Source organism: Pelobates fuscus, chromosome 1, assembly GCF_036172605.1.
Source record: "Pelobates fuscus isolate aPelFus1 chromosome 1, aPelFus1.pri, whole genome shotgun sequence".
Lineage (NCBI taxonomy): Eukaryota > Metazoa > Chordata > Amphibia > Anura > Pelobatidae > Pelobates > Pelobates fuscus.
The window spans coordinates 379,084,373-379,112,155 of NC_086317.1; the positions used below are offsets into that span (position 1 = coordinate 379,084,373).

Sequence of the window (27,783 nt, forward strand, 5' to 3'; positions counted from 1 at the left end):
GCATTAGCGCACCCCATAGGAAAGCATTGAAAACTATTTTCAATGTTTTCCTATGGGGAATTGAGCGACGCTGGAGGTCCTCACACAGCGTGAGGACGTCCAGCGACGCACTAGCACAGAAAACCTGTGCTATAGAGCAGGAAGTTCCCTCTAGTGGCCGTCTTATAGACAGCCACTAGGGGAGGACTTAACCCTGCAAGGTAATTATTGCAGTTTATAAAAAACTGCAATAATTACACTTGCAGGGTTAAGGGTAGTGGGAGTTGGCACCCAGACCACTCCAATGGGCAGAAGTGGTCTGGGTGCCTACAGTGTCCCTTTAAAGTTAGGATAGCCTTATGCCTATCCCACGCATACTTACATTTCTTTACCTCTACCACTTCAGCTGGAAGGCTATTCCATGCATCCACTACCCTCTCAGTAAAGTAATACTTCCGGATATTATTTTTAAGCCTCTGCCCCTCTAATTTAAGGCTATGTCCTCTTGTTGTGGTAGTTTTTCTTTTAAATATAGTCTCCTCCTTTACGGTGTTGATTCCCTTTATGTATTTAAATGTTTCTATCATATCCCCCCTGTTTAGTCTTTCCTCCAAGCTATACATGTTAAGTTCCTTTATCCTTTCCTTGTACGTTTTATCCTGCAATCCATGAACCAGTTTAGGAGTTCAATATCCTTCTGGAGATACAGTCTCCAGTACGGCGTACAAAATTCCAAGTGAGGTCTCACCAGTGTTCTGTACAATGGCATGAGCACTTCCCTCTTTCTACTGCTAAGACCTCTCCCTATACAAACAAGCACTAGCATTCCTGCTGCTCTATTACATTGTCTGCCTACCTTTAAGTCATCAGAAGTAATCACCCCTAAATCCCTTTCCTCAGATGTTGAGGTTAGGACTCTTTCAAATATTCTGTACTCTGCCCTTGGGTTTTTACGTCCAAGATGCATTAGCTTGCAATTATCCACATTAAATGTCAGTTGCCACAACATTTTTCTAGTTTACCTAAATCATTTGCCATTTGGCTTATCCCTCCTGGAACATCAACCCTGTTACATATCTTAGTATCATCAGCAAAAAAGGCATACCTTACCATCAAGACCTTCTGCAATATCACGAATAAAAATATTAACAAGAATGGGTCCAAGTACAGATCCCTGAGATACCCCCCTAGTGACAAGCCCATGCTTCGAATATACTTCATTGACTACAACCCTCTGTTGCCTGTCACTCAGCCACTGCCTTACCCATTCAACAATATTGGAATCCAAACGTAAAGATTGCAGTTTATTGCTAAGCCTTCTATGTGCAACAGTGTCAAAAGCCTTACCGAAATCTAGGTAAGCAATGTCTACTGCACCACCCTACCCAATCAAAAACATTAATAAGATTAGTTTGGCATGATCTCCCTGAAGTAAACCCATGTTGTCTCTGATCTTGAAATCCATGTGATTTTAGATGTCCAACAATCCTATCCTTTAACATGGTTTCCATCACTTTCCCCACAACTGAAGTAAAGCTTACTGGCCTATAGTTGCCGACTCCTCCCTATTACCTTTCTTGTGAATGGGCACAACATTCGCTAACTTCCAATCTTCTGGGACTATTCCTGTTAACAATGATTGGTTAAATAACTCTGTTAATGGTTTTGCTAGTACACCAGGAAGCTCTTTTAATAACTTTGGGTGTATTCCATCAGGTCCCATTGACTTATGTGTCTTTACTTTTGACAGTTGAAATAGAACCTCTTCCTCTGTAAACTCACATGTAACAAATGACTAATTTGTCCTTTTTCCTAACTGAGGCCCCTTTCCTTCATTTTCATCTGTAAATACTGAACAAATATATTCATTGAGGCAGTCAGCTAGACCTTTATCCTCTTCTACATACCTTCCTTCTATTGTTTTTAATCTAACTATTCCTTGTTTTACTTTTCTTTTCTCACTTATGTATGCAAAAAAAGGTTTGTCCCCTTTTTTTTTTTTTACTGGCCGTGCTATTTTCTCTTCTGTGTGATTTGGAAGCTCTTATAACCCGCTTAGCCTCTTTCTGCCTAATCTTATAAATCATTTTGTCTTCCTCACTCTGGTTTTTTTTTTTTTTTTATAATTACTAAATGCTAACTTTTTGTTTTTAACTATTTTGGCCACATCTGCGGAGTACCACAGCGGTTTCTTGAATTTTTTGCTTTTACTGACAAGCCTTGCTTTTACTGACAATTTTATGTTGCCTTCAGCAGTGCAACTTTTAAATGATCTCATTTCTCTTGGACTCCATTTAAATTACTCCAGTCTGATAATGACTCCTTTACATAAATTCCAATTTTAGAAAAGTCTGTTTTTCTAAAGTCTAAAACTTTTGTTTATATGTGGTGTGCCTTTTGTGTGTCACTGTTCTTATATTAAACCACACTGACTGATGATCACTGGATCCTAAACTTTCACCTACAGTAATATCTGATACCAAATCTCCATTTGTTCACACTAAATGTAGTATGGCCTCTTTACGAGTTGGCTCCTCTAGGACTTGTTTTAGAGACAATCCCTGTAGGGAGTTTAGAATATGTGTGCTCATGGTACAAGCAGCTATTTTGGTTTTTCAATTCACATCAGGAAGATTAAAGTCACCCATGATGATAACTTCCCCCTTCATTGTCATTTTAGCTATTTCTTCAACTAGTAGATTATCTAACTCTTCTATTTGCCCTGGGGGCCTATAAATCACACCTACACGAGTTACTGTGGGATTACCAAATTCTAACGTAACCTCACTAACTTTTATTAGGCTACATTTTATGCTATCCTTCACATACAGGGCCACCCCTCCCCTTTCTTGCCTTCCCTGTCTTTTCTATATAAAGAGTACCATGGTATTGCTATGTCCCAGTCATTTTTCTCATTATACCAGGTCTCAGTAACAGCGACTAAATCTACATTATCAGTTGCCATTATTGCCACAAGTTCTTGGATCTTATTCCCTAAACTACGAGCATTTGTAGACAGGACAAAAGGTCTTACCAACATATTTAAGATTGCATACGCAGGTTAAAAAGTAAACTAGACCAGCTGTGTTGCAATTAAAGAATGTATTAATTTTGAAGGACTGTATACCTTCACTGTCAGTTATGTGCTTAGAGTCACGCTTGATAAACTTGCATGCCACACATCGCCCACACCTGAGGGAACCCATGAGGGGACTAGTAAGCCAAGTTTGTTTGATGGAACGTTGGGGTTGAAAATGACTAGGAGATAGAAGAACTTTCAGGTTTCTACCTCTACGTGCCGTGATGTTAATGTGGAGGCCCAGAATTAGTTTGAGGTGTATATCTTCAGTTAGAGGAGGCCACATTTTAGAATACCTTGTTTAACCCGATCCCAGCCTGCATCATATGTTGTAATCATACGTGGTGCTTTCAATTTGTATGCATTTTTGCAACATAGTATCAGGTTACGTTCACCTGCTTTCTAATCTATTTCCAAGCTGGGAGATCATTCTGACTATCTATATAGGATCCATCAGTTCTTCTACAATTGTATTTATTTTCTATTTTTTCACTTTATCACATTTTTCTGGCACAGTTTTTTTGTGTATGTTTTTGTAATCATCCTTATAGGGATTTAATAAAGTTGTGAATTATATATTTTTAAGGTTTTCTCATTCCAATGTTGGACTAGTACTTTAATAAGGGTAATATGATTGGTATTGGGCTTGTTTCTTACTAGTCTGTACTAATCTTCTTATTGATTTCTATGTTGGGTTATGCCCCAATTACTCCACAACCATTAAACACTCTGTGTTAGATTCTCTTTCATCGTGTTTGTATATTTATTTAATATTTTAGAAATATTAAAATCAGTTGAGAAAATATATATAAAAAGTTCTATAAATACAAAACTATCAAAATATGTTTCATAATAGAAAATATTGTTTTAAATTTTTACATCAGTTTGAAAGATTATCCAACAATATTAGAATTGAGGCCAAAATCAGCCAGCCAATGTGAAAGAAATACATTTTTCTCTAAAGTTTATTTTATAATTAGATATGTGCAATAGTGGCATTTGACAATAAAAATTGCAGAGCTAGGACTTGAGTAAAGAAGAACCACCTGTAGGGTGTGGTGGTGGTGGCAGCAATGCTCATGATACTTGAATGGTCATTCCCAACCTCTGCCTCCACCACCAGTCCCCCAAGGTATCTATTCATTGCTGGAACATCAAAGTACTGCCCACTTACAGCTGCTCAATCACAGAGCCTTACTGCACCCAGGTACCCCAAATCAGCAAGAGTAAAACAGTGGAATCAGTAGAGCTGAGTTCCAAAGATAATGGTTTGATAAGAGAAAAACTGAAGCCTTGTCTTACCCTTGCATATTGGCTGTATAACTTCCTAGAGGAAAACCAAAGCAGTGAAGCAGATGTAGCAAGTACGCTTTTCAGAGGCAAACGAATAGTATGAAAGATATTTACTCTACTTACTGAGGTCAAATTGTCCCTGTATTTAAATAGTCCTCATTTGTAAGATCTCAAAGGAATCGATTTCTAAATGCCTATGAATGTAGCAATGTCTATCTCTGTAAGAATAACCACGTTACTGAAGTTACCTCTTCGACTACATAAGAGTACATTCTATAGTTAGATTTCCAAGGATCTTCCGTGGCATTGACATAGAAGCCAGCCCCTGTGCCAAAATCCCAGCTTTCGTCTTCTCCCTCAATGTTGCAACCACCTATAAATGACAGCATGGAAAGTATTCACTTCATCTATATATTGGGCAACTGAATTGTCTAATGTGAGAAATGCATGTCAGACAGTACGGAAAGTAATACAATGCTATAGAAAATAAAAATAGTTTGTCTCAGAAGAAGAAAATTAAACCTATAGTTGAAAGTCACGTATTATTATTATTATTATTATTATTGCCATTTATATAACGCCAACAGATTCCGTAGCGCTTTACAATATCATAGACGTAGACTTGTGTATAATGCATAGACAACATGGTGACAGCTGAGGGAAGAGGAACATGTAAAAATACTTCAGTGTTAATACGTTGTTCATGCATAGGAGGATAAATATTGAGGATCTTTTGCCTTGCCCATATGCATTGAACTTCCACATATACCCATTGCACATACAGATACCTGTTCCCATTGGCCATTGCATATGATGACAGATGGAAAATGGCAGGATGTGTCCATGAAGCCTATGTCTAGCTATGAACTCTTTCACATTTAAGTAGTCCACACCTTATGATATCTTTAATTGTAGAGTTTAATAAATTACACTTTTTTTTATTTTCTCTGTTAAAAGAAAGAAATTAAATAAGCCAATGAGCTGTATTGTGTTGCTCTTGGCTCTGGCTCTGAAAGGATTAAAGTCTCTGGTGTAGCTCGCATAGTGGGACCTTATGCCTAGTCTCACTAGGTGTAGCATTTGTGCCAGATCCAGACTAAGATCCTATTGCAGGGGTAGGCAACCTTCGGCACTCCAGATGATGTGGACTACATCCCCCTTAATGCTCTTACAACTATAATGCTGGCAAAACATCATGGCAGGTGTAGTCCAAAACACCTGGAGTGCCGAAAGTTGCCTATGCCTGTCCTATCGAGTCTGGTGCTGACAACTATGATGGGACTAATTACAGAATCTTATTGACAGAAAAAAATTAAACCAGTCACATACCTCCAAAGTATCCTGTATCTGGTGCCGTATAAAAACTAATTGAATGAACCTATAAGAATGCACATATCCTATGCTAATTGGGGTATACAAGAATTATGATGGAATAAAAAAAAATACTGATTTAAAGCAAATTATAGCACAGGATTTATGATTACATTTTTTTTAAAGAAAGATTCTTTCTGAAAAACTTGAAAATTACAGTTCTGCTTTAAATTCATGAAAACAACGTGTACAAATGCATTTAATCTGTCAATCTGAAAACTTACGTGGGCTAGTATCTGGGGCTACTACAATGAGTCCATTCTCAGCTGCAGCTTGGTGAAATGCTGCTTTTGTAATGAAATTTTGTTCAGTGCATGTTAAACCTGTACAAGGGAGAGAAATAAAAACATTGCCTGGATCAGATCAGTTATCTACTATAAGGACTAGAAATACTGATTTCAATAGTATCACTGTAACAAAAAGAATACGGACTCTGTAACATTCTGTTGGACATGACATTAAAGAGCTGCAAAACATGTACTGTAGTAGTAAATGACTCAGAACGGCTTTCAAATTACTGTGCAGATCCAGTAGTTTCACACAAAAATAAAAGTGTAAATCGAAAATCTGATGCTACATTTACAATCCCCAAAGACCCCACCACATCTTGCTTATCCCAGCATGTTAATTTTCTGTGAAAAATGTATTTATAATCTGTACTCCTGGAAGGGTGTTTGATTACTGATTAGAAGAGGAATGGTGTTGATTAGGTAATCCCTCATTAGTGGTGGCTTTCTCTGTGTGCTGCAATAGCAGAGACAGCTTCTGGTGTCTACTTTGGTACCCGGTCTCACAGCACTGGGAGGATGCAGCATAGTAAGTCAAGATTGTGTATAGGAGAACAACTGTCCCTAGTTTCCAGTGCTGAGCTCAAGGGCGCAAGTGTGAGTAAGAAAAGGGATACCAGAAGCTGCCTCTGCTGTTGCTTCATGCAAAGAGAGCACACTCCCACACTAGCACAAATGACATCACAGAATTCTGCATCTCACCACGTTCACTGTCAATAGAGCAACATAGGTATGAGTAGGAGAGCTAAATCAATTTCAGATGTGTGCATGCATGTGATGGACTTTCCCACTGAACATCCATTTACATTATATATGGCAGCATTACACACTGTTTTGCACACCTCTGGTACTCAAAGCTTATACACAATTAAAAAAAGTACAGGCTAAAATAGCAGTCATTTTAAATAGTCTCCAACGTATCTACAGTCAGAACTTTCCTATTAAGCCTTAATTTTAGAATTTGGTTTTCAAAACACTTCAATTTGGTGTTTAGTTATTATCGTAAAAGGTTGATAAAACTTTTGTCTCACTCTCTGAGATATATTTAGTTCCCACCTATTAAGGATTCTTTAGAACAGTTATTCCTTCAATGAGCTACCCAAGCACACCGAGATTCAGGTTTTGTCAAGAGACCATATGAAGCAATGCTGGAAAAAAAGACAATCCAAGCACCATAACATCTTAAGAGTCTAAAAAAATGGGAGGTTTCTCCCTCCTACAATAAATTATGGTGCTTGGACTGTTTCCTTAATTCCTGAACAATTGGGGTGTACTAGAATTATGAAGGTATAGAAAAAAAAAAGAAAAAAAAAATACACAGTAGGTGTGCCTTAAAAACATTTCTCTTAATGAAGCGTGCCATGATCCAAAAAAGATTCAGAACTACGGAGTTGCAAACAATTTTGGCATTTGCAAAGATGAAGAACTAACCTGAAAGCCAGTACACAACTGGACACTTTGCATTTTCAGCTTTAGGTGGCAAATATATTGCAAATTTCATTTTGCATTTTAGTTCCAGGCTGTTGGGGGAAGGTAAACAAAACACACACAAAAAATCCATTAGCTGAAAGGAAGTGTCAAAATAATGTAACATGCAATAAAGCAATAGATTTATGTGTAGTAAACCAACCTAGCTCATTTATTGTCAAAATGGCACAGAGAAAGCTAGTTATAAGTATACTTAATGACGTATGACACACATATGAACAAAATTACAATGCTGCCGGTGTTGATTTGCATATTTTGCAGGACTTTTCCCAGAGCCCTGGAAACAATCTTGTATAGCTCAGGTGCTGTGGCAAGTGTACCCCCAATTAGGTCTACTTATTTAACAAATAAACAAGTACACAGAGCAGTTTATTATGTATAGTTACTGACATGCCCGGACTGAATAAGGAGGAAGTACAGATATAGCAGAAATCGAGTACAAATCCATTACCATATCAGAAAAAGATATGGGGGGGGGGGGGGGGGGGATGCAAAAATGTACTCTCTGCATTGTGTTAGGAAATGCACAGGTACACTATATTGCCAAAAGTATGTGAACATGACTATCACACCTATATCAGCTTTTTGGACAAGCAGCTAAACACCCGCCATACTTCTGGAAAAGCATTCTACAAAATATTTAAATCTTAATGTAACACCTTTTGCCCATTCAGCCAAAACAGGATTTGTGAGGTAAGACTCACAATAGGAGTTCCTTTTCTACACAAAGGTGTTCAATGAGGTTAATGTCATGGCTCTCCCGAGTCCCCAAGAACAATCTCATCAAACAGTAGACCTCAAATTTTGCCCAGAGGCACATTCACACTGGAACAGGAAAGTTGGGCCTTCCCCAATTTGAAAAGTTGGAAGCACCAAATTGTCTAAAAATGTCTATGTATCCTGTAGCTTTAAGATGACCATGTCCTCGCACAGAAAACTGCATCAAACTTGTATCCCTCCTCCAAACTTTACAGTAGGAATATGAAATCCAGTAGGTAGTGTTCTCCTGGCATCTGCCACATCCAAATTCTTCCATTAAGCTTTTTTCTAAATTTAACAAATGTTCCACCTGTGAGGAAGGTCCAAACGAATATGGACCAATTCACTGGTGGAGGAGCACCTATTGGGACACTCCAGGGGTGTCCTGGGGCTTAACCCCTATAGCTTAGAATAGTCAAAAAAACCTCAACTGCTGGAGTGAACCAGACTAGTTAGGTATACAACTGGATATGATGAACGAAATAATATTGGTAATATGACAAATACCGTACAGTGAAACACCAATAAATAGTAGTGAGAATCTAGCCAAAATGGCTTACCTCTATGTACAAAAAATAATAATAATAAATAGAAGAATGATGCCTATGGACCTACAAGGCTCCCAAATAGCTAACTGGCTGGAGACTTTAATCAGTACAAAAAAATGGTCAAACCCAGAGCTAGGGGCCCATACAGTAGGTATGAGTCAAATGACAAGCATAGGTATCAGGGGTGCTGTCACGTTCAGCTAAACACGGTGCTTGGATCGTGCAGCTGTAAGAGGGGCTATGAACTTGGTAACCAGTGTAATATAAAATCTGATCGACGGTATGCCAAGCAATAGTCCCACTGGAAAAGGGGGGTGTCAAAGATGAGTTAATGTATACTTCTCATAGATGACATAGGGAAGAGGTATATAGATAGAACCTCCCCCTCTATAACTCGATAGCTGTAACACTAAACAAATAATGGTTACAGTATATAACCGAGAAGCCCCAATTAGTACTACTGAGGTATACTTCAGCAGATACAAAACGTGACCCAAACCCTAGTACAAATAGGAGGTAAAAAACACACAAAAGGGTGACTACATGTGTATAACCATACTTAGTATGTTGGTTGCCTACACATGGTGATAGAGATCCCTAAGTGAAAAAACGTGAGTAGAACAGAGAGCCCTTAGAGCCCGACGCGCGTTTCGGTGCTCGCTCTGGATGCACCTTCGTCATTCTTCTATTTATTATTATTATTATTTTTTGTACATAGAGGTAAGCCATTTTGGCTAGATTCTCACTACTATTTATTGGTGTTTCACTGTACGGTATTTGTCATATTACCAATATTATTTCGTTCATCATATCCAGTTGTATACCTAACTAGTCTGGTTCACTCCAGCAGTTGAAGCTTTTTTCTAAGTTTCTTTCTCTGGCTCTGCTTCTTCTCCCCAACTCCTCTCTGTTGGTGTCCCCCAAGGTTCAGTCCTTGGTCCCCTACTGTTCTCCATCTATACTGCCTCCCTTGGTAAACTCATTAGCTCATTTGGCTTCCAATATCATTTCTATGCAGATGACACGCAAATCTACTTGTCCTCTCCTGATCTCTCCCCGTCCCTCTTGACTAGTGTCTCTGACTGCCTCTCTGCTATTTCTAACTGGATGGCTGCCCACTTCCTTAAACTAAACTTGACCAAACTGAAATTCTGGTCTTTCCTCCCTCAAGTGTTGTTACTCCTGTGTCTGTCTCCCTCCAAGTCACCGGTGCTACCATCAGCTCCACCACACAGGCTCGCTGCCTAGGTGTTCTCTTTGACTCCGACCTCTCCTTCAAGCCTCATGTTCAATCTATCGCCAAATCCTGTCATTTCCATCTCAAAAACATTGCATCCGCCCCTACTTAACGCCAGACGTGACTTAGATGTTGGTCCATTCCACTGTCCTTTCTCGCCTTGACTACTGTAATCCGCTTCTCAGTGGTCTTACGTGCTCCCAACTTGCGCCGTTACAGTCCATAATGAATGTGGCAGCGAGGCTCATCTTCCATGCCTCACCCTTCTGTCAGTCCCTACATTGGCTTCCTATAAAATATAGAGCTCAATTGAAAATTCTGGTTCTTGCTTTCAAATCTCTACATAATGCTGCTCCCACCTATCTATCCTCCCTTATACACAAGTATGTCCCGTCTAGGCCCTTACGATCTGCTGAAGATTTATGTCTATCTTCTGTCCTTACTCCCACCTCTGATGCTTGCCTTCAAGATTTCTTGAGGGCTGCACAGTTCCTGTGGAACTCGCTTCCCTCCTCAGTTAGATGCTCACCCAGTCTCCACTCCTTCAAAAAATCGTTAAAAACCCACTTCTTCATAAAAGCGTATCAATTAAACTGTTAATAGCTCCTGAATGAGTCCTCTTCTGCAACTGTCACTAGTCTAATACTATCCTTACCTTTTTGTGTCATTTTACCCCACTCCCTCTAGCATGTAAGCTCATTGAGCAGGGCCCTCAACCCCTCTGTTCCTGTGTGTCCAACTTTTCTGGTCACAACTACATGTCTTTTCGTCCACCCATTGTAAAGCGCTGCGGAATTTGATGGCGCTATATAAATATCATAATAATAATAATAAATAATAATAATTAAGCTGCCAGATAGTAAAGCATGATCCACCACTTCAGAGGACACTTCCACTTCTTCAGAGTTTATTTAGAAACAGCCTTATACGACTCAAACCTATATGTGCAATTGCAATGTTGATGTGAGTCTTACGTACAGCTGCTCCGCAATGGAAACCCATTTCTTGAAGCTCCCAACACACTGTTCCTGTGTAGATGTTGCTTCCAGAGACAGGGCAGTTCTGAACTCTGCAGTGATGCAGTGATGCAAAAGGTGACAGGCGATTTTTACACACAACACACATCAGCACTCAGATTCCACACTCTGTGGGTACGCAGGGCACATTGAGTACGGTAGAAAGTTCACAAATTGACTTGTGGCAAAAGTGGCACCATAAGAAAGTTCCATGTTTAAAGTCACTGAACCCATTGCACTGCCAGTGTTTGTCTATGTACATTCTATAGCTATCTGCTGGATTTCAGGCACCTGTTAGCAATGGATGAGGCCGAAACACCTAACTGCACTTAGACGTAGATTGTCCACATACTTTTGGCCATATACTGTAACAATTTAGATTTTGAATAATATGCCAGCTCACAATACTTTTGCATAAGCAGAGTGAGATCAAGCTAAGCATATTATATAGGCAGAATGATTTTAGTACAAAATGCATTAAATTAAATTAAATAACAGAATCAACCAGACATAAGGAAGGAATTATTTAAAAGTCACATTTTTGAGAGTATTGTTAAATAATCTACAGGGAAACTGTATATAATGACCTTGAACAGATTTTTAGTTTATACATATATTCTCAAAGTCAACATAAAAATCCTAATATGTGGGTTGGTAGAAAGTACAAGGCTGCAAAGCAAGTTTGCACAACTATCAAAGTATTATAATAAACCAAATGTCTAGATGTAACTGGATTGCATTTGTGTTGGAAAAATACAAGCAGGACAAATAATAGCACAACATATTTTCTCAGTCATAACAAAAACAACATTTTACTAATCCAAGTTCCATCATCTGAGGAGGAGACAGATGAATAAATCTTAGTGAATGTTCTTCTTTATTACATTTGATAGCAAAGTAATGGTGCAATGAATGACTGCTGTATGAAAAGAAAACAAATTACAGAGCAACAAGGTACACAGAGAAACAGACACAACAAAATATATTGACGGCATTAGAGAAACAGTGATCCATTGTCTGCTTTAAAAGAAAATCTGAAATTATACAGTATTGGTGCCAATAAATCTTGAAATGTACTTGGAATATACTAGATTGTATTCTGGTAAATACAATATATTTTAAAATTAGTGTTAATAGGAAGGTCATATTCAATCTCCACTGCCCAATTTTAACCTATAATTTAATGATGTACATACAGGTCAAATCCACTGATATTGTGGAACCTTGATAGGCAGCGGCAAACCTAACATTTTGCAAGCTTAATTGGAGGAGAATTATACAGCTGAGGCCTTAGAAAAAACTATGTAAAAGGGTCGCTTAAAGAGAAATATAGAAGAAAATGGCTAGAGGGTTAGACAGAGTCCAGCCCTAAAGTCAAAATAGGACTAAATGGGCAACAAAATGGGCATAACCCAGAGTAATGAATCAAAAAGGAATCCCCAGATGTCAAAGGTAGCTGGAAAGGAGAACGGATTCAACTTCCAACACACATTAACCAGAGGTGTGCCCATGTAGAGAGGTATATAGCTCAATTGTCATGATTTATACCGTGTTGGGAAGAAAAATAAAAAAAACTTTAATATAGAAATACATAAAGACAACAAAAGACAGAGGCAGACAGTGCTACCCTCTAAGGGTCTAGGTCGTAGATGGAGTCTAGATAGTGCAAATATATATGGGAGAAACTTAAGGTCAATGCCTGGTGTCAGGTGGGTTTATCAAGATAGAAATTATCTAGATAATGGAGGAGGAGGTCACTCCTCTAGGTATGGAGATAATAGGGACAGTAAGGGATGTCTACCTATGGAATTAGTGCATCAGGTATAAACAGGTGCTGCTTATAGTAGGAGCAGCCCTGAAATCATATATGAGTAATGATGCACATTCCTCTTAGTATAGAGGTAGTCTTGAACCTATAATCTAAGCTGTTGCTTATAAGCATTAGTCCGTATAATAGAGTCAGGTCAAGGGAGGACAACCCCAGATTGATAGATGTGTTAATACACAGATTAACTGTCAACCTGAAGTGCCAAATATCTTACACCTGAGGCCACTGTGGCGCTAGGTCTAAAGGTAGTGAGAAACAAATGTTTTAGTTTGTAGCCATTAGACAGTATAAAAGAATCAGGTAAAGGAGGCAACTCCCAATGGATAAAATATTGATAGTTGAAAATTAACTCTCAGTTAGAAGTGCCAAGTATCTTATACCTGAGAAAAAAATATAGTTGTATATAGTAGCCACAGTGATAACCGGTTATTGAGTATCTACATAGACAAAATCTTAAGACCTTTTGTCGAAAAACTTCCATCTTACCTCCAAGATACGAAACAGACTCTTGCCCTTCTAGCCAATCTTGAGGTACCACCTCTGGCTAAACTTTGTAGCTTGGACATTGAAGCCTTGTACTCTTCAATTCCTCATTCAAATGGGATCAGTTACATTAACCACTTTCTAGGACAAAGAAGCGTTTCTGCGAGCCCACACACCACATTTTGTCTCGAACTACTCGAATTTATACTCACACACAATTATTTCACTTTCAAGAACAAATTCTACCACCAAATTAGGGGGACTGCGATGGGGACAGCTTGTGCCCCATCGTATGCCAACCTCCACTTAGGGTGGTGGGAAGAACACCTATCCCAACATACAGGGATTTCCAAATACCTCTCCTTGATTTATCTTTGGCGGCGCTATATAGATGACGTCTTAATTGTGTGGTTGGGTAACCTTGAGGACTTTAATGACTTCGTTAGAATTCTTAATATCACTAGTGAAAATCTACGGTTTACGAATGAGTTTGGGGGCTCAAGCCTAAATTTCTTGGATCTAACGATCTCCATTACGTCAGAAAACAAGATACACACTACTCTTTATCGCAAGCCATCCGCATCCAATAATCTCCTGAGATGGGACAGCTTCCACCCGACACCCCTGAAAAAGGGTATTCCCACCGGCCAGTACCTCAGGATCCGACGTAACTGTAGCACGATCGAGGAGTTCAAGATTAAGGCCGGAACCCTAAGGGAACATTTCAGGGCAAAAGGGTATCCCAATAGATGTCTAAAACGAGCATATAAGAGAGCCCTCGACTCAGACCGCAAGAACCTGATCTGTGAAAACACCCAGAAACCACCAGATGAACCCAAGGGGACTATACGTCTGATTGCCACCTATGACGCAGGCTGGGAGAACATTAAAAATTCCCTAAGTCGCTTCTGGCCTCTGCTAACAAGTGATTTACACCTACAGGAGGTGCTAGCTCCAAATGTCACCATTACAGCTCGGAGGGGAAAGAACCTACGAGATCTTTTAGCCCCCAGCCACTTGCCACTTGCCAGATCTTTTAGCCCCCAGTCACAAAACTACAGTATCTCCCAAAACTTGGCTCCAGACCCCCCTAGTGGGAACCTTTGGCTGTGGAAGATGCATCTCTTGCAAATTTATAAAAAAGGACTCTAAAAAAGTGAAAGATAGCCTAGAGAAGGTGGAATTTAATTTAACTTCCTTCTTTAACTGCAATACAGCGGTTATTGTGTATCTTCTGACCTGTGAATGCAATAAAAAATATGTGGGCAAGACATTCCGTCCCTTTAAGAAACGGATACAGGAGCATATCAGATCATGTAAGAACTTGACCGACAGCCCTATTTCAAGACATATTCGTGAATACCACGACAGCAACCCAAAAGGGTTGCGCTTCTGTGGCTTGGAACTAGTCAAAAGAAACCCCAGACGAGGAGATTATGACAAATTCCTTAGACAGAGGGAATGTTTTTGGATCTACCAACTAAAGACCGTGAGCCCTCAAGGCCTGAATGAAGGGTTTTCCTTTTCTCCTTTTCTTTAAACACCCTCTTCACACACTTTCTTACTTGGAAATTTCCTTGAATATAACACTCACTAATCATCTCTAATAATATCTCTGTAAATATCTGGAATTAGCCAAGAACAGATGACTGAGCACATAAACTATATGACTGTTATTATTTATCAGACAGGATCTGATAAATATCATCTGGAAATATGGTACCCTTTGTAAATACTACCTACTGAATACCCCTGTAAATAGCTACTATTATGACTGCCATTATCCAGAAAATAGGACCTACTAAAAATATCTCATTCTGTGTTAATATGATCCTATCTTATATGACTGTAAATATTTGATAAATAGGATCTAATAAATATCCCATCTTCGCAAATATGATCCTACCTTACTAAACATCTAGTAAGTAGGATTAACAATCTTTCACCATCATGAATACGTTTTTCCATTGATGCATACATATTCCTATTGGTAGGCTACTCAGCTCATTAATCCTCTCATGTTTTTTAATATGTACAGCTTTATCTTCTTAGAAAACGTAACATCAGCCCCTTTTTTAGGGCGATACAAATACCCCATTGCCCTCTCCTTCCATACCTATTGAGGTTAGGAGACTGTGTTTGTGTCTTATGTCACCCCTATCTGGCCACTAAGTATACACTTGCTTGAATACAGTATAGATACATTTTTGTATCTTCCGTTTCTTTAATATGTACCTGGTGCTGCCCATCACTAAGGACTTTAGGGGTTAACATAAGCATTTATTTGGTAACTATAGTACATACTCGTATAAGTATAGATACATGTTCTGTATCTGCTATATGTACTGCCTACTTCTCACAACCAGGGACCTCAGGGGTTAATTTAAGCCATTGCTTGATACAGCGATCTGGCTCGCTGCTACAAGCCCCTTTCGGACACATCAACCTATCCGATTTCATCGGACGGTAGCCCCTCCTCTCCTCACTCCGTGGCGGCGTCTGATTGGCCGTATGACGTACACGGAGAGGCGGGGCTCCTTCTTAAAAGTCCAGCAGGGTCCAGGCACTCTTCTGCTTCTGACAAAAGCGCCACATAGCGCCGAAACGCGCGTCAGCAAGGACGCCAGATTTAGGCTTCTAGGCGACGAATATGCCAGACTTAAGCTCGTAGTTAGCTTTTTTATTTTTCACCACTGGGTTTTGTTCACGGTTGTGGGTCATGCTGGACAGTCTAGTTAGCTCTTATCTCGGGAGGACTGGTGTTCAGTAAGGTTTAGTACTCTCTCATCTTTAGATAGGTGTTTTAGGGTGGTCTATTGCCCTAGCAGTACCTAACAATGTTATGAGACAGGAGATTTAGGGACTCCTCACGAGTCTACTCCTTACAAGTCTACTCCACCTATGACTACTTTAATTAGGTCTTTCTAAGCTGTAATTCAGGTCTTTTTGACACTGCCGAGCCACTTCTGATAAGGGTGGCTTTCTGGGTGTCAATAACCGGTTATCACTGTGGCTACTATATACAACTATATTTTTTTCTCAGGTATAAGATACTTGGCACTTCTAACTGAGAGTTAATTTTCAACTATAAATATTTTATCCATTGGGAGTTGCCTCCTTTACCTGATTCTTTTATACGGTCTAATGGCTACAAACTAAAACACTTGTTTCTCACTACCTTTAGACCTAGCGCCACAGTGGCCTCAGGTGTAAGATATTTGGCACTTCAGGTTGAGAGTTAATCTGTGTATTAACACATCTATCAATCTGGGGTTGTCCCCCCTTGACCTGACTCTACTATACGGACTAATGCTTATAAGCAACAGCTTAGATTATAGGTTCAAGACTACCTCTATACTAAGAGGAATGTGCATCATTACTCATATATGATTTCAGGGCTGCTCCTACTATTAGCAGCACCTGTTTATACCTGATGCACTAATTCCATAGGTAGACATCCCTTACTGTCCCTATTATCTCCATACCTAGAGGAGTGACCTCCTCCTCCATTATCTAGATAATTTCTATCTTGATAAACCCACCTGACACCAGGCATTGACCTTAAGTTTCTCCCATATATATTTGCACTATCTAGACTCCATCTACGACCTAGACCCTTAGAGGGTAGCACTGTCTGCCTCTGTCTTTTGTTGTCTTTATGTATTTCTATATTAAAGTTTTTTTTATTTTTCTTCCCAACACGGTATAAATCATGACAATTGAGCTATATACCTCTCTACATGGGCACACCTCTGGTTAATGTGTGTTGGAAGTTGAATCCGTTCTCCTTTCCAGCTACCTTTGACATCTGGGGATTCCTTTTTGATCGCTTAAAGAGAACACTCCAGGCACCCAGACCACTTCTGCCCATTGGAGTGGTCTAGGTGCCAACTCCCATTACCCTCAACCCTGCAAGTGTAATTATTGCAGTTTTTATAAACTGCAATAATTACCTTGCAGGGTTAGGTCCCCACGTTACACCAAGAGAACAATTTAGGAACCAAAGGAATAGTCTAGGGAAAAAAGTATAAATGTGTATCATATCAACACATGCAAAATAAGACCTAGACCTGTGGTTTTCAACCTTGAGTCTGAAGGCCATCGTTTCACCTCAAACAATATTTTCAGGAAGCCCATGTTAAATATGACCATTTCGTCCCTTGGCCTATTAACCATCGCAGTTTCTAATCCTCTCAATTTTAATCCATCTCCCACTGCTATATCCCATCTTTTCACTCGATGGTATATTTTGAGCAGGTGGGATCAATATTTTTCAAAAGACCTTCTGCGATACTTGCTTACCTGTCATGTTCAAACACTTTCTGGAACCCATCAAAGCACTTATTGCTGGAAATCTGCTTCAAAGCCATGGTTAAATCTATTTTTAAAGGAACAAAAATAGAATATAAACAAATATATAAATATATATAGTGAGGGGAGGAGATTTCATTAGAAAGATCGGACAGGAGGAAATTAAATGGATTTTTATTTGGAGACTCTGATCCCATCCGGTCTTAATATAGATTTTGAATTGTCTAATTTTTTATGAATCCCTCTGTTTTTTTATTTTTATTTATTTATAAATATATAGATATTTTTTATTACCAATTTTTGTGGTTCTCGCTTTTTTAGTAGTGTCTTTTTAAGCAACTTATATTTTTTTTTTTAGTACTATTTTTAACTTCTTATACATACACCATTTAGGCAATCCACCCCCATTCCGAATATATGTGGTTTTTGCAGGTATACACTATTTTTAGTATATGTATTTTGGTTGTCAAATATTATACTCTCTTTGGGAAGGTACCTAAGAGATCACTTACAGCTTAAAAGGCCTTAAGGGGACACTATAGTCAGCATAACAATTTTAGCTTAATGAATCAGTTATGGTGCATAGATCATGCCCCTGCGGTCTCACTGCTCAAATCTCTGCCATTTAGGAGTTAAATCACTTTGTTTATGCACCCTAGTCACACCTTGCTTGTGAATTACATAATCTTCCTAAACACCTGTAAAAGGTCATCTAATGTTTACACTTTCTTTATTTCAAATTCTGTGTATTTTAGACTTTCTTATCTCCTGCTATGTTAACTGCTTTCTAGACCCTACAGGAGCCTCCTGTATGTAATTAAAGTTCAATTTGCAGAGCGGGAGATACACACTTTTAAAGTAAATAACATATAATTGAAAGTGCTGCATAAACAGAAACAAAAGTAATTTAAGTATTAAATGACAGTGAAATGTCAGGGGTATGATCTATACGCGAAACCTGCTTTAATAAGCAAAAGCTATTTTGGTGATTATAGTGTCCCTTTAAGCAGATATACCCCCTTTCCTTTTTTAGATAAATATATAAAGTTTTTGGACAAGTATACAATTTTGAGCAATGTCACTTTTGGGAAACATTTAGGCTTTATATTCTATTTTATCTATATTTGGATTGTCTACTCTCTCTCTCTCTCTCTCTCTCTCTCTCTCTCTCTCTCTCTATATATCTATATCTATATCTATATGTATATATATATATATATATATATATATATATATATATATATAGACAAATAGAGAATGTAGGATGCACACTCAGGACTTTGTGAAAAAAATCTGTAGTTTTATTTAATCCAGGTACAAACCAAAACCGACGTTTCGACCTCTGCAGGTCTTATTCAAGGTCAACCTTGAAAAAGACCTGCAGAGGTCGAAACGTCGGTTTTGGTTTGTACCTGGATTAAATAAAACTACAGATTTTTTTGTCTATATTTGGAACGCAACGTGGATTGCACCCAGGCAGGTATCCTATTTGATATTAAGGAGAGTGCCAAGCTATTCTTATATATATATATATATATATATATTTATATATATATATATATATTTAAAGAAAATTAACCATACAATCTCTTATAAATAAAAAACAGTGATCACTATGTGCCCAATCAGAGTGTGTTATAATGTGTTAGAAGTGTCTAAAACACTAAATTGAACCAGTGATCTTGTGGTAAAATCTAAATACACAAGCTAATACTTGCAAACATGGGGAGGTCCACAGGAAGTAGAATCTAAAAAAAAATGAATCAGAACAACACCTAGTGCAATATTGTATGGACATAATAGACATATTATATTTTTGGATAGCCCCATGGAGAGGGGGCTGAGGACTATATATGTCCAGGAAAACAAGTTTGTTTTCCTGGTACTATAGTGGTCCTTTAATTAGCAGTACCTATAATATCCTTTCAATCAGTAGTCCATTTTCAAGCACAGATCATCCTCACTTACCGACCGCGTTCCGTTCTTACAACTTGGTCATAGAACAAATTGGTCGGTAAGTTAGGATGCGCTAGAGAGTAGGTCTATGTTCGGTGTAATTCCCCCGAACATAGACAAGCTCAGTACAGCAGGGAAGCCCTCGACTTTATGTTCAGGGAATTTCCCCTGAACATAGACCTACTCTCTAGCGCAGGGGTAGGCAACCTACGGCACTAGTGCCATGCACGGCACTCGAGGTGTCTTTGCACGGCACTCGAGGCTGCTAGAACCAAACACGCTCTGGCCTATCAGGAGTCCCAGTAAAACTTCAGATATCTGCTAATACGAAGAGGTGGTGAAGGACAATCCTCAATTTATGCATGGCAGCACATAGAGATCACTTCACAGCACACCTGAGATCACTTCCTCCCAGCACTTGTGAATGGGAATCCACACTGTAGTAGAGCAGCCCGCAGCTGGTGTTGCAGCTCCTGTCCTTGACCTGTACCTGGCCAGCCTGGTCCCCACTGGAACCCAGGGAAGTCACCCACACTGCTAGATTTACACAGAAATGCAGAATAACAGCCCACACACAAACATACACACAATCCCCACAAACGCAACACCACAAACAATCCACACACATGCACACAACCCCACATGCAGCCTCTCACATGCAATACCCCAAACAGCCCCCAGACACTACTAAACACACAATGTGACATATCCATCCACACACAATTCCACAAGCAGCCCTCATACACAGCCCACATTCATATGTATCATACACGATACCATAAACTGCTAATGAACATATACAATATAATAGCTCACATATGCACAAATACCACGATACAAAGCAATTAGAGTAAAAATAACAAGCAGAATACGGCAGCATACACACCTCAATTTAGAAAAATAGGATCGGCACGCTACGGGACATCACAATACTATATCGGTTCAGTGCTGCTAAAAGGTTGCCTACCCCTGCTCTAGCGCATCCTAACTTTCCGACCAATTTTTTCTATGAGCAAGTTGTAAGAACGGAACACGGCTCAAAGTGAGAACTACCTGTACCTTTGCTTATACCTACAATACTCACAAATATAATTATGTCTAAACTAAGCTAGACAAGCACCCTACTGGGAACACTCTAAACATAAAAATATAAATGCATCAATGTAATCATGCACTTTGCAAATATTTTAGAAATAAGGTACATGGATGAATGACAAAGGGATTTGGTTCCTAAAGACTGAGGAGTTGCACTATATGGACAAACGTATTGGGACACATCTCTTAATGGAACACTCTACTTTCCATATAAGGGAAAAACAATGAAATCACTGTTTAGTTGATACATGTATTCATTAGGGGTATATCTTAAAATAGGGAAATAGCCAATAAGAGGCTTCTAATTAAGAAAACTCTGAAGGGCTTCCTTTGCACCTATGTACAAGCAACATACTGTGGGGTGGAAGTGGGATAATGGTATGGGTCCATCTTTCAGGGGTTGGGCTAGGCTTCATACTACCAGCGAAGGATAATATGAAAATGGATTCTATGTTGGAAATACAAATCTGTATTCCCTTGGTATATAAATGAAAGGGGGGGGAACATTTAGTCCCTTTCTCTATTCCAGGACCAATGTCCCTCGACGCTGGGTCGGCACCCTGCCTCCTCCAAAAGGGGAGCCCAATGCACATACACTACAAGTGCATTAGGCTTTCTCCATAGGATGTGGTAAGTGCCTCTAGTAGCTGTCTGACAGTCACTGGAGGTAGTCTTAGTCCTGAAAGGTAATCATTGCAGTTTCTCTAAAATCAGATCAATTAGATCAATCAGATGAAGTGGTCTGGGTGACTATAATGTCTCTTTAGTGCTTCAGCGTAAGCATACCAATACATTTTGGACAATGTTATGGTTCCAACTTTGTGGGAACAGTTTGGGAATGGCCCTTTTGTATTCAGCATGACTGTGCCCAGTGCTCAAAGCAAGGTCCATAAAGACATGGTTGGATGAGTTTGGTGTGGAAGAATTTGACTGGCCCGCACAGAGCCCTGACCTCATCTCCACTAAACGCCCTTTAGGATGAACTGGAACAGAGATTGCAAGCCAGGACTTTTTGTCCAACATCAGCACCTGACCTCACAAATGCTGTACTGAATGAATGGGCAACATTTTCACAAACACTCAAAGATCATGTGGAAAGCCTTCCACTAGAGTGGAAACTGTGATAGCTGCAAAGGGAAGTCCAACTACATATTAATGTCTATGTATTTAGAATGCCATGTCAAAAGTCCCTGTTGGTGAATTGTTCAGGTGTCCCAATTCTTTTGATCATATAGTGTATGTTAAGCACATATAGGGGTTTATTCACTGATCAGTAAATTGAAAATCTTATTTTAAAATTTTATTTAATAAAATAGCCAAGCTATGGGTACAGCAGGGTTGAAGAATTTCCCCACGTGTGCTATTTTTGACACACAGGGTTACTCACAAAAGTATGAATTGCTTAGAATTCAAATTTTGGGTCAAATAGCCAAAGTGGGAAAAACATAGGTATGTTTCCAGTTTGTATAATTTTGGCCTAAAGTTTGAAATTCACCTTGATTTCCAGGCATTTCACAAGTTAGTGAATAACCCTGTAACCCAGTTCACTGGTTAGTGAATGAACCCCATATCGACAGAAGTGAAGTCTCATAGTAAAAATATAACTCAGACCTGTGTAACAGTGACTAGTCTCCATATGTTTATGCAGCACAATTCAGAGTGAGAGGCTGGTGTCCTGCTATGTTTAGCCATGAGCTACATACTGGCAGTGCCACCCCCTAATAACAAACTGTATACCTCTGGCACTCATTTACCAATACACAGGGCTGCCAGCAACTAGCCAGACTAGAGGGCAGTTTGGAACATTGATATTTAATATAGAAATAGAATTATTAGAAGTATCACATACTGTTAGGAGTATTGTAGCAAGTTCTATACACTGTTAACGCTGCCCACTGGGGAATCACTGTGCTCGCTGTGAATCTCAGCCCAATTAACAACGCCATGAGTCTCCTGCCACTCTGCCAGCTACATTAACCCCTGCCCCGGGGGTGCTCCTACATTAGCTCAGGGACCCATAGACAGCACCTCACCTGCACCAACACACCAAGTACAGACAGCTACTCGGAGCACAAAGTGGGAGAGAGAGAGAGAGACTGACTTCTACACTGTACAATACCACAGCGACACCTGCAGGCAAGGAGGAGCAGCAAAGTCTCAGTCCCATCCACAAAAATACCTGCCAAGTGAATACGTTGCTGGGAAGTGTAATATCATAAAGTCATGATTGGCAAACAATGTTATTTATTCACAGAGAAACATTGTTATACGTTTTACATAGAAATTATTAAATACATTTGGGGGAAAGTACAGAGTGGATGCATGTGATTGAATACATGTTTGTATTTGAGTGTATGTGCATTTTCAGGCTGAATGTGCATCCTTCTATGCTTGCATGCTAGTGTGAATGTATGTGTATGATGTACAGTGCCAGTGTGCATGTATTTGTGTGCAGTGTTAGTATGTAAGAACACAAGGATGTATGAAGTGAAGTGCATGTGTGAAGTGCATGTGAATGTTGTGCATGTAGGATTGTATTGTTTGTGTATTGCAAATATGTGAATGCACTGGTGTATTTGTAACTTTACAGTTTATTGGTTACTGCGGAAATATCTGTCTGTATTATATGATAGTTCATGAAAGCAATATGTAGTGTCTGTGTGTGGAAATGCAAAAAAATAATAAATCTGTTATTCCAATGCATTGTTATATATACAAGTTATTTGTATGTACCATCAGTGTGGTGATTGAAGTGTTCTACTTGTGAGAAGTGCAGGTGTTTCTGAATGTAGGTGTTCATTTTTGTGCAATGTCTCTTGGGAGACGCAAGACAAACCCCAGAGACGTCCCCAGCACCTGGATAGTCAACCTCATTCTCAGCCGCATTGATCTCATACACCAGTGACTTTTGGTAGTTTAAATGTTTGCATACAATGGAAAGTTATTTTAAATATTTGCCCCTTATCAATCATTCTAATCAGTTGTGCAATAGATTGCATTCTACATTGAACAAAATAGGCAAATTTCTATAGAGCAGGGTAGGCAACCTTCGTCACGCCAGATGTTGTGGACTGCTTCTCGCCATCATAGTCTTACAGTCATAATGCATGCTAATACTGGCAAAGCATTAGGGGAGATGTAGTCCATAACATCGGGAGTGCTGAAAGCTGCCCTGGTATAGAGTATGGTTATACACATGAGTATACTAATGTAAGAACAATGTGGAAGTTTTATATAAGTGAAGAAACATAAATTACTAGTATTTAGTAGTAGTAGTAGTAGGCTAAATATTGATTAAAAAATTTTGAAATATATTTTGCCGCCGTGTCTGTATCAATTTATGGCATTTGAAATAAGAACCATGAATCATAACCCTATATCTGGGGATGGATGAAATCCTAATAAAGCATATATTCTGGTGAGAGGCACATACTATAACACTATATATCTAGGGATGCACGACACTCGGATATGGTCTATATTCTAGTGAAATATATCACTCTCTGTGCTCATATTCATTGAGTTGAAAAGTGTATATATATATATATATATATATATATATATAAATATATATACTTGCTGAATGGGAATAACCGGATTACTGTCACTTTGTCTTAATGCCCGATGTTCTGAGGTTTACGTGAGAAGTCTTTCTATATATTAGCAGAACCTTCAAAGTAGTGCATTATCCATGGAAACCTCAATATAGCGAAGGATACTGCAATTGTAGCCTTCAAAACACAAATATAGGGCAGATGTAACATGTAATTGAGTTGCCAACGTGCATCTAGAGATTTTTTTTTTTTTACTTTCCAGTTCAATTTGATCATCCATCACTCTCATTCAAAGACATAACGACAAAACCTAACTGCTTCTTCATACCTGTTTTCCTGAAACAACATCACATTCCGTTTGTGCCTTGAAAAGCCTTCTCACAAGTTTTCTTTAGCCTCCTGTGGTGTCTGGCCATTAGCTCTAAATAGAGCCTCAGAAATCCCTGAAAGGCTAAATTACTATCTATCATTTTCCAATTGTTCCAGCAGCATATTTTGTAGTCCACTCAACAACAAAACAGCCATTAGAGATGGCTTTTATGAATGATGGTAATATGTGTGGATTCTGTATAAATGGTACCCATTGCTATGGGCTGAATTATCGCTATTATACCAGTAAAAATAGAGCAGCCATAAATTTGAGGTTGATGTTTATTGCTCTGCTTCTAGTCTTGCAGATAAAAAGAGAAATTGTAATCTTTTAATGCAGGGAAAGGTTGTCATTTTCAGTGTGAGTAATAGGTGCCTGCACATTTCCTAAACAGACAATGGACACTTAGTCCATTGTCTGTATGTGGCAATAAGGAATGGAATAGTTCACCCCAAATTTCGCTTCTTTAGCTTGCCACATTGTCATGTTGGAGCTATGCATAGCATGAGCCAACCAACTTCACTTGCACTGCTACAGCAGTTCACCACGAGTGGAGAATATGCATGTAATTGCCTTTGCGGACTGCCAAAAAAGTAAAATGAAAGTTGAACTGTGCAATTTAGGTAGCCTTCCCCCCTGTCCTACATTTTACTTGTATTATAGTTTCTCGTCTTTATCTAAATAGGCCGTACATTTTATTATTGTTGTCTTATATGGGCTATTTAAAGGCGGTGCTGTGTATTTTGTTCCTGGGTGTTACCTGGCAGGTAATAACTTATGTTACGTGAGCAAGTTATACAGGTTTTTTTTTTGATAAATTATTGAAGTTGGTTATTTTTTTTTAAATTCTTTCAATAAAGACATTCATTTGTTTCAGTGCTTGTTGTTGTTGTTGTTGTTGTTCCACACTTACCTTTATTCTATTGTTACCTCTTCTCTTGATATTTCAAAATCTGTCTTCATTTCTGAACTATTTCTCTTTAAAGCATAAGATATTTTGTCTTATATATATTTTTTTCTACGCTTGACAAACCTGACAACAGGGTGGACTTAGCTCCACTTCATTTGTCAAGCTAAGAAAGAGTGAAGCTTGCCTTAAGCGCCATCGATTGCCAAGAAAAATACATAAGACAAAGTAGTCTCTATAAACTTGAGACAGTTGTGGGCGGCATAAAGCGACATCCTTTGCTGGAAAGGGGATGGGAACGAGGAATCCTCCATATCAAGTTCTACTCAGAGCAAAGTGTGCTTCTGTAGTGCTGTATGATTGGTGCTAGAGCATAGCACGTGTATACCTAATGTGTTTGAACTGTGCTGCCTGGGGATTGTACCCTGGTGACACTGGTTCTGGGACACCATGGAACCAGCCCAGGATGGTCCTGCCAGACCTGGAACTTTTGGGAGGCATGCTGTATATGTGAATGAGGGCCCCTGTGTGGTTAAGAGGGTGGTGTCCAAAAGTGTGTATTTGATTATGATAGTGAACCATTTTTATTTATTTTTACATTTGATTATTATAATTTGGCTGCTATACTTGAGCTTTCACCACAATTGTTCTCACATTGTTAATAAAGAATTGAAAGCAAAATGCAGAAACAAAATAGAAAATCAACAAAATGCAAACATTTGTATATTTTGTATTTTATTGTAGTTTATTATTAATTTATTATGAATATGTTTGCAATGTTTGAAAAATAAATGTACATTACATGGGGAAAAAAAGACATTTGTATTTACTGTGAACTCACCTCCTCTGTCTTGACTCCCTGTCAGGCATTATTATAAACTCCTTCCTTTGCACTTGACAATTTCACCAGTAGCAAATTAGCAACTGGTTTCCAACCTTGTCGCTACTTATTATTACGCAGCTAACCCTCAGTGTTTAAAGGCACCCTGTAGACACTGTAACATGTCATCTTATTGAATTGGTTATAGTGCCTGGAGTCCTCTGGCGCTGTTCTTCATATCAGTGTGAAACCATTTTCTAACAGTTTATCCCTGGCCGCACACTGTCCAGCCCTCACTGGATGTATGGCTGTAATAAATATGTGTTACAGTTTTGACAGGAGGAACCCAGGTAGCAGAAATGTACCAAATAGGTTCTAGTGAACTCATAGTCAGGGAAGCCAGTTGCACGCAGCACAGGATCATAAACAGAGCAACAAGCAAATGGATTAAGAGACAATGGTAAACACTATGATGTGTATTCACAGTATTACTGGGGACATGGTGAGATATGTGTTTTTAGGGGAGAGGTTCGCACCTCTTCCACTCTATTGGTTACCTAGTCTCTGCTCATTATTTTAACTGCCCCTTTAAGAGGCTGTGCTCTAGACATAAAAAAAAAAAAAAAAAGGAAAAAAGAAGAAGCCAACATCTTCTCACATAAGTGGGGAGAAGGCTCCCTGGATATATACCAGTATCTAAATGGTGTGATCTCGGTGGTGGAGACAAATCTAACAAAAACTTAACTTATAAGCAAAATAGCTATATACATAAATTCCTCAGCCTTGTAAGGCTATTCCTATATTGGAGGAGACCGGTCTACCACACAGTATACATGGCCGACTTAATTGTCGCTAAACAAGTAGGTCCAGTGTAAGGTAGATTCTGTGTGTATATTAGTCAGAGTTGAGCAATTGTCATCACAGTATGTGTATCAAAATAATATGCAAAGTAATCATGCCAATAGTATCGATAATACTAGCATGTTGTGATGGTAATTGCAGGATAGTACCAACATTTGTGGAAAGATATACGTCTGTCAAGTGCTGTGCTTAATACAGAGTCAAAGGGTGTGTTAACTCGCATAGACTGGTAAGAAGGGGGATCAGGGGCGTATTAGCCGCGAGGCAAACAAGGCATTTGCCTTGGGCGGCATTTTCCAGGGGGCGGCAAAAAAAGCCGCCCCCAAATGCCCAAGGCAAATGTCTTGTTAGCCTTGCAGCTAACAGACATGCCGGCGGGCTGCTGGGCGATCGGGCGGCACTGCCTGGCTGGCGGGCTGGCAGGCGGCCGGCCGGCGAGGGAGCACTTCCCCTGAGCTGTCTGCTCAGCTCCCTCGCCAGCCGCAGAGTGAGGCTGGGAGGCGGAGCCGGAATATGACGTCATATTCCGGCTCCCAGCCTC

At 39.2% G+C, this 27,783-nt stretch overlaps 1 protein-coding gene across 3 annotated transcripts in view; it reads right to left on the bottom strand.

Annotated features, from left to right (window-relative positions):
- ESD (esterase D) overlaps positions 1 to 22,822 on the bottom strand; it is a 50,042-nt gene extending 27,220 nt beyond the window's left edge. Inside the window, exons 1-5 of one of the 3 annotated variants that reach the window (XM_063426009.1) lie at positions 22,764 to 22,822; positions 17,671 to 17,746; positions 7,441 to 7,529; positions 5,947 to 6,045; positions 4,600 to 4,724 (exon numbers count right to left, since the gene is read on the bottom strand). In XM_063426009.1, the coding sequence (XP_063282079.1) occupies positions 4,600 to 4,724; positions 5,947 to 6,045; positions 7,441 to 7,529; positions 17,671 to 17,738 (381 nt within the window). In that variant the 5' untranslated portion in view covers positions 17,739 to 17,746; positions 22,764 to 22,822. The other 2 variants (XM_063426007.1, XM_063426008.1) reach the window with 2 other exon arrangements.
- Positions 22,823 to 27,783: the final 4,961 nt, after the last annotated feature.